The 10,683-nt window shown below is 45.9% G+C and overlaps 1 protein-coding gene across 1 annotated transcript in view; it reads left to right on the forward strand.

Moving 5' to 3' along the window:
• ptprb (protein tyrosine phosphatase receptor type b) overlaps nt 1–10,683 on the forward strand; it is a 32,305-nt gene that overhangs the window by 13,545 nt on the left and 8,077 nt on the right. Inside the window, exons 7-25 of the mRNA XM_037121662.1 lie at nt 20–286; nt 380–496; nt 588–734; nt 924–1,041; nt 1,379–1,524; nt 3,195–3,461; nt 3,611–3,669; nt 4,145–4,349; nt 4,430–4,527; nt 4,664–4,829; nt 4,906–5,036; nt 5,231–5,378; nt 5,472–5,741; nt 6,103–6,278; nt 6,357–6,507; nt 6,680–6,780; nt 7,226–7,391; nt 7,471–7,752; nt 9,104–9,382. Coding sequence (XP_036977557.1) covers nt 20–286; nt 380–496; nt 588–734; nt 924–1,041; nt 1,379–1,524; nt 3,195–3,461; nt 3,611–3,669; nt 4,145–4,349; nt 4,430–4,527; nt 4,664–4,829; nt 4,906–5,036; nt 5,231–5,378; nt 5,472–5,741; nt 6,103–6,278; nt 6,357–6,507; nt 6,680–6,780; nt 7,226–7,391; nt 7,471–7,752; nt 9,104–9,382 — 3,294 coding nt within the window. The remainder of the gene's footprint in view (nt 1–19; nt 287–379; nt 497–587; nt 735–923; nt 1,042–1,378; nt 1,525–3,194; nt 3,462–3,610; nt 3,670–4,144; nt 4,350–4,429; nt 4,528–4,663; nt 4,830–4,905; nt 5,037–5,230; nt 5,379–5,471; nt 5,742–6,102; nt 6,279–6,356; nt 6,508–6,679; nt 6,781–7,225; nt 7,392–7,470; nt 7,753–9,103; nt 9,383–10,683) is intronic.

The following is a 10,683-nucleotide window of genomic DNA, read 5'->3' on the forward strand; positions in this document are numbered from 1 at the left end:
GCGTTTGTCTCATCTTCAGCTCCGGCGGCGGCGTCCCTCCTCTCGCTGTCCTCTTCCTCCTCCGCAGGACTCTTCCTCTCCTGGACGCCTCCCGCAGGCCTCTGGGAGAGTTACAGGCTGTTTCTGTTCGACGGCTCACAGCAGTTAGTCAACACCACTCTGGACCGAGCGGCAGTGAACTACAGCTTCCCTGGGACGAGACTAACTCCTGGGAGGCTGTACAGAGCTGTGCTGAGGGTGGAGAGTGGAGGACTGACGGCTGAGAGCAGCTGTGACGGAGCAACAGGTCGGATTACTGCAGAAATATACCACGATAAAACTGCAGAAACATGAGAAACAGCCAAATAAAAATGTGTTCATCATAAAACTCTCTCTGCAGCTCCGGCTCCGGTGTCGGACCTCCACATTCGACACTCAGACGAGACGTCGCTCAGCGCCATGTGGAGCCACGCCCCCTCTGGGTCACGTGACGACTACTTCCTAACCATCCGCCACGGTTAGATGAAAAAACTAAAAAAGTTGAATCGTCTCTTTTTTTCCAACTTTAATGTATCATTGATGTCATGAATTCTTCCTGTGACTCGCAGGTAACGTCACCGTGGACACCAGGAAGGTGGAGTCGAACATGAGGGAGTGCACCTTCAACGTGCTCACACCTGGGAGGCTTTACACCATCACCGTGACGACCAGGAGCTGGAGTCTGAACGCCTCCGTGTCAGTGGAGGGGAGGACAGGTGTGTTGAATCTGTTACAGCAGAGCAAACTTTGACATCTCCTTGTTTTGTTTTACCTTAAAAATTTTGAAGTTTTATGCACATAAAAAAATATGCAAATAAACAAAACACACAAGAAAACAATTTCAATCATCACTTTGATACCTTTTTGATTTAACGGGTCATAAAATGTGTCTGTGTGTGTTGCAGTTCCCATGGCGCTGCGCACCATCACTCTGAGGAGCTCTGGCGTCCGCAGCCTCCAGGCATCATGGGAAAAACCACCAGGAGACGTGGACTCGTACACGCTGACCCTGCTGCAGGACAGGTGTGTTCGTGGAAACATCCACGTCAAAAACAAGAATAAAACAATAGATAAAGAATCAGAGCTGCAACAGTAACGTTAAAATTCTCTGTCAGCTTGTTAAATGTGAAAATGTTCTGAAGTTTTTTTTTAAAGTTTAATCCTGTGAAGACGTCCAACAACCTCTAAAGACTTTTTTATTTTATTCTGGAACTTCTAGATTTGGAGCCACCAGTTGAACACTGACTTGACTTTTATTCTGAAAGGATCACATGTTTTTAAAGCTGGTATGAGGGTCCAAAAAGATTTAAAGTTTAAATGTAACACCAGTGACACTCTGTGCGGTTCTTCTTCTCCACAGTGTCGTTGTTCAGAACCTCAGTGTTCCAGTTGGTTCTTCTTCTCTGGTTCTGTCTGGTTTGACTCCCGGCGCCCTCTACAGGCTGCAGGCCGCCACCGTCAGCGGGAGGCTGCAGTCGAAGTCCACCAGTCTGGACGGACGCACCGGTGAGTCGCTGCAGGACACGACACGTTACGGCTGTAAACTCTGAATCGTTTCCTCACGAGTCTCCTGAGACGAATGATGTGAGTCTATAAAAAGAAACTGTGTTTAGTGTTCAGCCGACCTGACGTGCTCGGATTAAAAGACTCGTCAGGTCACGCCTTTAGTTGGAACTAACAAATCGCTACTGACTGGCAAATATTAGCACCAGATTACAGATTAGCTGCAGGAGTCTTCTAGAAAATGATGAGGACGTTACAGTTTAGTAAAATACATTTCTTATTATGAGTTATTTAACAGCTGATCCTAATGTTTTTAATTTATAGTTGAATTCATCATAAAACTGATATTAAACAATCACAGTGTTCATGTGAAGATTTAAACCAACATTTGTGTTTTCGGCTGAACTGTGATTGTTTCTGTACAGATGTCAACACTTGCGTAACACAATGATTGGCGGACATTTCTCATGAAGGACTCGTTTCCTCTCGAACACGTTCAGCCGCTGTTAACAGGAAAAACTCCAGAACTCGGTCCAAACAACAGTTCTGAAACAGAACAGAAAACACCACCTCGTCCAACATCACTAGAAAGTTTCAGAGAAAACAAGTTCAGCTGCAGGATCGTTGGAGTTCGTTCACTTCAAACAGCCAAATTATTTAACTGTACGTTAAACTAACTGAGTGACGTCAGCACTCAGCAGAACTCTGGTACTGGTTCTGGTTCTCTGTCTCCATTTCCCCTCCAGCTCCAGTCAGCAGTCAGCAGAACAGAACCTGATGAGACTCCAGGTGTTTATTCCTCCAGAGGTTCTGGATCTGATCCAGACTCTGAGCAGCTGAGCAGACCTGTTAATACTGTCTCAGCTCAGTTGTGATATTTCCACATCACCTGATGAGCATCAGGAGATGAAAAACAGCCAGAAAGTAGTTAAAGCAAACTTTAATAATTTTATATTATACTTGATGTAATTTAGTGAGAGAAGCAGCTTCATGTTATTAAAGAATAAATCAAAGCAGAATCGACTCAGTGATGCAGATTTAATGTAAAGAAGTGACTCGTTTCATTCTGTCTGTGAAACCTTTAGTTTTGTTTTCTCAACCTTTATGTTTTAATAGAAGAAGAGCGTCAGAGTTACAAACACTGAAAGGTCCCGAGGTTAACAAGTGCATGTGCGTGTGTGTGCGTGTGTGTGTGTGCGTGTGCGTGTGTGTGTGTGTCAGCAGGAGTGTATTATGTGATAACATCAGAGAGTTTTTAGAACAATGGCTGAAATGCCAAAAATGAGACACTCCCAGTGCTCTGCTCAAAGGCTTCCTGCCGGGCACACACACACACACACACACACACACACACACACACACACTGTCCTGAAAATAACTGGGACATTATGTGGGAACACAATAGGTGCTCCAAGCAGGAAGTGTGTGTGTGTGTGTGTGTGTGTGTGTGTGTGTTTTCACCTTCCAACCAATCAGCACTTGAGTAAACAAACCTGTCAGAAGGCCTCCTATTGGTCGACAGAATTCACTCTGTTTCTCTCAGATCAGAAACTTCTCATGTCGTTTATTTTGGTGACTAAAATCTAATTTTATAAACATTTCTTCCTTTTGTGAAACATGAAACTGAATAAAACAATTCCTTGTGTTTCTCCACTGCCATCTTCTTCTTTCAGCCCCGGCGACGGTCACCGAGGTAACCGTTTCCAACAGCGGCAGGTCGGACGCTCTGCACGTGTCATGGCGCCCGGCGGTGGGCGTGGTGGACAGCTACCTGGTCCGTCTTCAGGACGGGAGTCGAACCGTCCACACTCTGGCCGTGTCTCGGTCCTCGCCGCCCGAGTGCTCCTTCAGCTCGGTGGTCGCCGGGCGACTGTACTCGGTCGTCATAGTGACGCGGAGCGGCAGCCTGGAGAACGCCACGACGCTTCACACGCGAACACGTGAGGAGGATCATGATTAGATCAGATTGATGTTACTAAGATGATTTATTTTTTATTCAGACACTGAGAACTGTAAGTGTGAAGTGATGATCGAAAACATGTTCGCTGTGTTTTTAAAAGTTTCTCTTTTTATTCTCTTCCGTCTTCAGAACCGGCGACGGTGCAGAACCCGGACGCTGTTCACACGGCAAGAGACGACTTCCTCAAGGTCAGTTTGTGGAGTGTCACAACTTGATTTTATATCATTAATGTTCTTTTAGAAAAGTAGAAAACAAACAGCTGTTTAGTTCCACAGTAACATCAAGTCTGTGAAGCCAAAACACAAAAAATCAACACCAAGAAAAAAAATGACTGAGACAAGAAATAAATCGATTCAGAATTTTCTGTTTTTTACTTTGAATGACTTGAAATCAGACCAAAGAACAGTAATAATAGTTTATATATTAAATATAGTTTTTAGTTTTCATAGTGAAAGCTGAAGGTCTTCACTCTGAATTATCTTAACTTGCCAGTAAATTTCTCAATCTTATAGCCTAAAAAAATAATCTCATATTTCCAAATCTAAACTTCAAATGTTGGCAATTATAAGTTCACCCCAAAACCTCAGTCATCCTCTCGTCCTCCTGATGATATAAAGTGTGAAGGTTCACAGTGAAACAGAGTTCCTCCTCTGTCGTCTTCAGGTTTCCTGGCGTCACGCAGCCGGAGATCTGGACCGTTACGTGGTTCTGATCCGGTACAACAACAGCGTCCTGCAGAACAAGAGCGTCTCCGCCGGACACAACGAGTGCGACTTCTCGTCGCTGACGCCGGGGAGGCTCTACACCGTCACCGTGGAAACCTGGAGCGGAGACCTGGTCAGCAGCGTCTCCACCCACGGAAGCACCTGTGAGTCCGACACCAGTGACACAAACACCGTCTCTCATGTGGTTTGTGTTTTTATTGGTTGTGTTTTCTTTTTCTCTCAGTTCCAGCTGCTGTTGGGAATCTGAGGCTTGACAGCGCAGGAACAGGTGATCTGACCGTCACCTGGAGCCCCGCCCCCGGAGACGTGGATCACTATGTGGTGTGTGTTTGTTGTTCTCTTCACCTTTCCATTATTCTGTCCTTCATCCTCAAGACAAACAGCTTTATCTTCATACACTCACAACACAGCATTATGATTCCTGAGGAGTCTGAGTCCTGTCTCCTCCCGTCTTCAGGTCACTCTGCTTTTCAACGACACTCGAGTTTTCCCTCCGGAGACGTTGAGCAGCGAGGCGCGACGTTACCGGCTGACCTCTCTGACCCCGGGCCGGCTTTATAAGATCGTGGTGTCGACGTTCAGCGGAAAGAACCAGAAAGCTCAGTTCACCGAGGGACGGACAGGTGAGACGATGCTGAAGACGACTTTATTCAAACCAGCTGAAGTGCAGTCGTGCTGATCCCAGACTCTCCTCTGCAGTTCCCAGTGCAGTCGGGAACCTCCACCTGGTTCCTCGGCCGGGCCGGACGGACACTGTCGGTGGGCTGTTGGTCTCCTGGACGCCTGGAGAAGGAGACATGGACATGTACATCATCTCCTTGTCCACCACGGTGAGTCCACCTGCATGTAGAAAATAAAATAACAAAATAACTCAAAATGTAAATGGACTTTTGAATGAAACTTTCTAAACCGACACAGAGGGTCAGCGGTGACTGATGGATGGATAATGACTGATCGATTGATTGATTGATGATGGAGGAATAATAAACGATGTGTTTATACTGTTGTCACTTCCTGTTTCCAGGACGGCGCCGTCATCGAGACTCGTCCTGTCCCCAAACACGTCTCTTCCCTGGACTTCGTGAACCTGGTCCCGGGCCACGCCTACACCGTCACCATCCAAACGCTGAGTGGGAAACTGAACAACAGCAACGCAGCCACAGGCAGGACCGGTGAGACTCTGGACGATGGATTCAAGATCCAAATGGAGTCTGATGAGTTGATGTTGATGATCATTGATTATTGTGTTGTGTTGAACCGTCCAGCTCCGGCCAGAGTCACAGCCCTGCAGGCGGATAACGACCACACCACCCACAGTCTCACCGTCAGCTGGGAGAGGCCGGTGGGCGTGTACGACGGCTACAGCCTGCAGCTATTGGACGAGGCCGGCGCCTTGGTGGCCAATCGGTCGGTTTCTGTGGGGAGTCGAAGCGAGCGCCTGGAGGGCCTGACATCAGGGAAGTGGTACCGCGTGAGGGTGGTGACGCTCAGCGGCGGCGTCCCGTCAGTGGAGGTCACAGCAGAAGGACAGACACGTGAGTCGAGACATTACAGGACACTTGGAGACGCTGGGATCGAACTACCAACCTTTCAGTCTAATCTATCACCATGTCTGCTCTTATTCCTCAAAAAGTGCACATTCACTAGAGACCACAACAGCACCAGACTTTAGTGAGTTGTTGAGTTGGAGACACTTTATAAACTCTGTGAAACTCTGTCTCTGACTCATTCTGCATTATTTGGACCTTCTTGTTAATTCAGCTGATGTTCTACATGAACTTTTTTCTGTCTTTGAGTAGAAACATGGAGTCTGTTTGTCTCAGTGATGTTCATTTCATACAGAGCAGGAAGTGACATCAGCTCCCTCGTGACACATGTTGTGTGTTTGTTGTGCAGGTCCGGCTGCAGTCAGTAATCTGACCGTCACTTCAGCCAACACCTCCTCTCTCTCCTTCTCCTGGCGACCCTCGGACGGCCACGTCGACATCTACGACCTGTCGCTCTACAGCGTCGCCGAGGCAACAGCCAATCACAGACAGGACGCTGCAGGGAGCAGGAAGGAGCATCACCAGGTGGGATTAACTTGCTTTTATGCTGCTACGTTATATGATGATCGTGCTTCCTGTCACCATGTTGTATCTGTGCTGCAGACTGTAGGTGAGCTGGTGGACCTGCAGAAAGTCGGTCCGGCTGCAGACAGATGTGTGTTCTCCGGCCTGAGAGCAGGAAGTCTGTACAGGCTGCAGGTGGTGAGCTGGAGCCGAGGCATGAGCAGCGACTCGTCTGTTCTGTCCAGAACCGGTCAGTCAACACGTTCATCATCATGTTATCAGTGTTTTAATGGATGTTGGAGTCGGTCTGATCTTAGTGACCAACGTGTCTCTCTCTTCTCCTTCAACATCATCTTCTTTGATACTTGCACCCCTCATGTTCCCTCCTCATCATCATGTTTTCTGTCCTTCCTCCTCCACAGTCCCGTCTTCAGTTTCGTCTCTTCAGGTCCACAGTTCAGGCCGGACGGACAGACTGACGGTCAGCTGGCAGCACGGAGAGGGAAGCTGGAGCAGCTATCAGGTAACAGACGGACAGTCGATGTTTATCTTCTTTTGATTACACAGACAAAAGTCTCATTGTGATCAAAATCTCTTTTTTAAACAGACTGAGAGCTGAAAACTTCCTCTCCAGACAGATCAGCACAGAATTTGATAAATGTACTAATTCACAGTGAAATTACTGGTAATTGCAGCATTAACTTAATAACCTGCTGTCTCCTTCTCTCTGATATTCTCTGGAGTTATTGCACATCGTCGGATTTCAAAAATGCCGCAGCTCTTCTGTGCAGCTGCATCAGAAATAACTGCTTCATGTGCTTTTAGTTTGAAAACCCTGTCAGATAGGAAAACAGATGACAGAATTGTGAAGGACTCTTGTAAAGTTACAGAATCGTTAAGAATCTTAATGGAATTTTGAATGAGATGTTCTGTTACACTTGGATCTGGTTGTTTCCGTGTGGTTTAAGGTGTTGCTGTACGACGTCTCTGGAAACACTCTGGGAGCGCAGACGCTCGGGGCGGAACACACGAGTCACATGTTCACAGGGCTGACTCCTGGTAGGCTGTACCGCGCTGAGGTCATCACACACAGCGGAGAACTGGCCAATAACGTGTCGGCGTTCGGACGGACTGGTCAGTACAAACAGCGCTGTAGTTTGTGACACACTCATAGTTTGAACACTGACCGCTAATATTGTTTTTGTCGCTCCAGCTCCAGAGCCGCCCACCCACCTGTCCGTCAAACAGGGCCCGACCAATGACACGATAGAGCTGTCGTGGTGGCGTCCCGCCTCCGGGGACTACGACAACTTCAGCCTGCAGTGGACTCCTCCAGACCGCCTGTCCGTCACACAGATGGACCTGACCAGCCGCATCCTGGGGGGGATGTTCCCGGGGCGAGTGTACAACTTCACCTTGGTGACCATCAGTGGGGGCGGAGCCAGGGGCGGGCCTACAGTCATGAGCCAGCCAATCCAGAGGAACGTCAGGACAAGTAGGTGGAAAACTGTTTTATAAACTCCATCAGAAGATTTTTCAGTTCTGTTCAAATTAGATCTCAAGGCTCAGCAGAGTTCTTTTTTTTCACAAAACAACATCAAGTAACTTTTATTCTGGCTAAATTTTATTTCCCAACAGTTCTCGAGTCATAAACACAGGAGAGAAATACTTTAGATCAACTCACCTCTCTGGACTTTTATTAATCCTGAATATTTAAACCACTAATCTCTGCCGACCTCTGAGGGACAATTTAGTTTGACAGTCTTACTTTTTTTTGTAGTTGAATAAAATAAGACATTTGTAAATGAGGTATTGTTCAGTGTTGGAGGGTCTGGAGGAAAAATAATTCAGACGGTGTGTTTCTGCTTCTCACCACAAGATGGAGGCAGAACAAAGACTGTGGAGAGAACGAGCTCGGCGCCGTCTGTCGCTCCGCTTCAAATCCATTTTTAATCACGTTCTGTTTGTCTGTCAGGTTTCAGCCGCAGGGATCAAAACTGATCACACACACACACACACACACACACACACACACACACACACACTATAAATATGTATTGTGGCCTAGTTTCTCATTTCTTTCAGCTGAGGTCGGCCAAAGAGGTGATGCAGTATTTACCAGGCACACACACACACACACACACACACACACACTCACACTCTCTTTGGCAGCAGTGTGAGTTTGTTTCTCCACAGGGAAAATGTTTTTGAGCCTGATCACGCAGAAAATATGGAAATTCAACTTTAAAAACACTAAAAACTTAAATAATATTTAATTTCAGAATTCTGCATTAAAATGCAAAAAAAAACCTTTTGTGTTTTTCATCATACCAGATGTTTCCATCAATGTTCAGACCAGAGAAATCCAGAAGTTTATTCAAGTCGCTCTGACATTTAAGATACTAAACTTTGATCGTCAGTGTTGTTGGAGGCAGAAACAGACGAGTGTTTCTCCTCTTCTCTCCTCTCTCACCTTCATCATCACTTCATCTTCTCATCGGGACAAAAACACAAACAGACTCAGCAAAGAAACTAAAACAGGTTCAATGTCAGTGAAGCAGGAAATAAATATACAAGTAACCTTCTGTTCCTTCCTCCTCTCACCTCCTCACCTCTCCCTCCTCTCCATCTCTTCCTCTGCTCCTCTTCTCCCTCTCTTTACTCTCCCCTTCCTTTCTCCTCTCCTTATCTGTCCTCTACTTTCCCACTCACGCACCTCCAATGTCTCTGTCGTTTTCTCTGCAATGCTTCTTTACTCTCCTCTATCTCCACCCCCCCCCATTTCTTCTTTTCCCAACCTCTTTATCTCCTCTCCTCTCCTCCCCTTATCTCCTCTCCTCCTTCAGGTCCGTCTCCTCTGAGGTCCATTCACTGCTTCCCCCTCTCGTCCTCCTCCCTCTCCTGCTCCTGGTCGCCTCCCCTCTCCGACTACGACTCCTACGAGGTCGAGTGCCGACGCCACGACGACGGGGAGCTGACCTCGGCGCTGAGGCTGGCGGGAGGCGTCACCGCGGTGACGCTGGACCACCTGGAGGCGTACAGGAAGTACTCTGTGACGGTCAGAGTGTCGTCAGCCGGACAGACGAGTCCACCGGCGACACACACAACGGTCACCATGATAGACCGTGAGTACACGCACACACACACACACACGCACAGGTGCTGTAGTTAAGTGTGGTGTTTAAATAAACTCAGTTTAAATGGAGCAGCTCACCTGGGAGACAGAGCAGCAGACTCAGGTTCATTCATTCATCAAGTTTGTTTATAATTCTTCTTATTAGTAACGACCCGTTAATAAATCTGAGACCGAGTCCAAAACCATCCTGCGTTTCTCCGTCCTGATTGGTTCATGCAGCCTGTGAAGAACTGAAGAGGAAACACTAAAATCTAATGTAAAGAGGTGTGTCTCCTCACCTGTCATTCAACCAGGACAGGAAGTCATCTCAGCATTGGATTTGATTCAGTGGGTCACATGACCAGAAGCTTTAGATTAAAAATGCAGATTTTCCATTAAAAACATGAATAAAAAAGTTTTTATAGCTGATTCTTCATGTCAGTTTCCACTCGGACTGTAAGTAGGTCAAGTTTAAAGTGAAGAGCAGGAAGAACAAATGACAACGTTCTTCAGTGTGTTTACGTGAAGGAGACAAACACACACACACACACACTTCCTGTATCCCTTCATCATGACTTGACACTTTTATCTTTTTCAAAAAGTCACCGTGACCCAAAACACACTGGAAACTTTTCTTCAGAACCTTTTTTTCTTTCTTTGTCCCACTCGGTTCACGTCCGTCCGTCCTCCCCCTCCAACGCTGCCGGTGTTGCATTATAAATCATCCTGACACAACTGGACTGCAACAAAGAAACCGACAAAGAACAAAAATAAAAAGGCAACGACTTCCCCAGGAAAGTTTTTTATTAGCTACAGTTCACCTGCAAACAGAGTAAACAGAGATCGTTGATGCAACAACAAAATAAAACCAGTACGGTCAAATTTGTCTAATTTATGACAGATTATCAAATAATTGTTCTCCCGTTATAATAACAAGACAGTAAGTAAACTTTTTCACCAAGTCAAAAATAATTATGACCTCATTGTTTATTAATTCTGAGTCAAAGTTAAAAGAATGTAAAGCAAAAAGAAGTGAAATTAATCAAATTTGACGTTTATGAATAACATGGTTTTCAAACAATTCTCAAAAAAAAATCCAAATATTTAAAAGCATAAAAAAACTTTAATCGTACTTTTACTAAAACCTCCCACTCAGTTCACATTAATAGTAAATAAACAGACTGAGTTAAAAAAATAATAATAAAAAACAGTAAAATTTGATGTAATATTTTCAGATGAACATAGTTACAGTTGTGACGCTGATTTTAAGTTGGATTCATGCTGTTTTTCTTTTTTAATCATTCACATTTC

This window comes from Acanthopagrus latus, chromosome 14 (assembly GCF_904848185.1).
Source record: "Acanthopagrus latus isolate v.2019 chromosome 14, fAcaLat1.1, whole genome shotgun sequence".
In the NCBI taxonomy this organism is placed as follows: Eukaryota; Metazoa; Chordata; class Actinopteri; order Spariformes; family Sparidae; genus Acanthopagrus; species Acanthopagrus latus.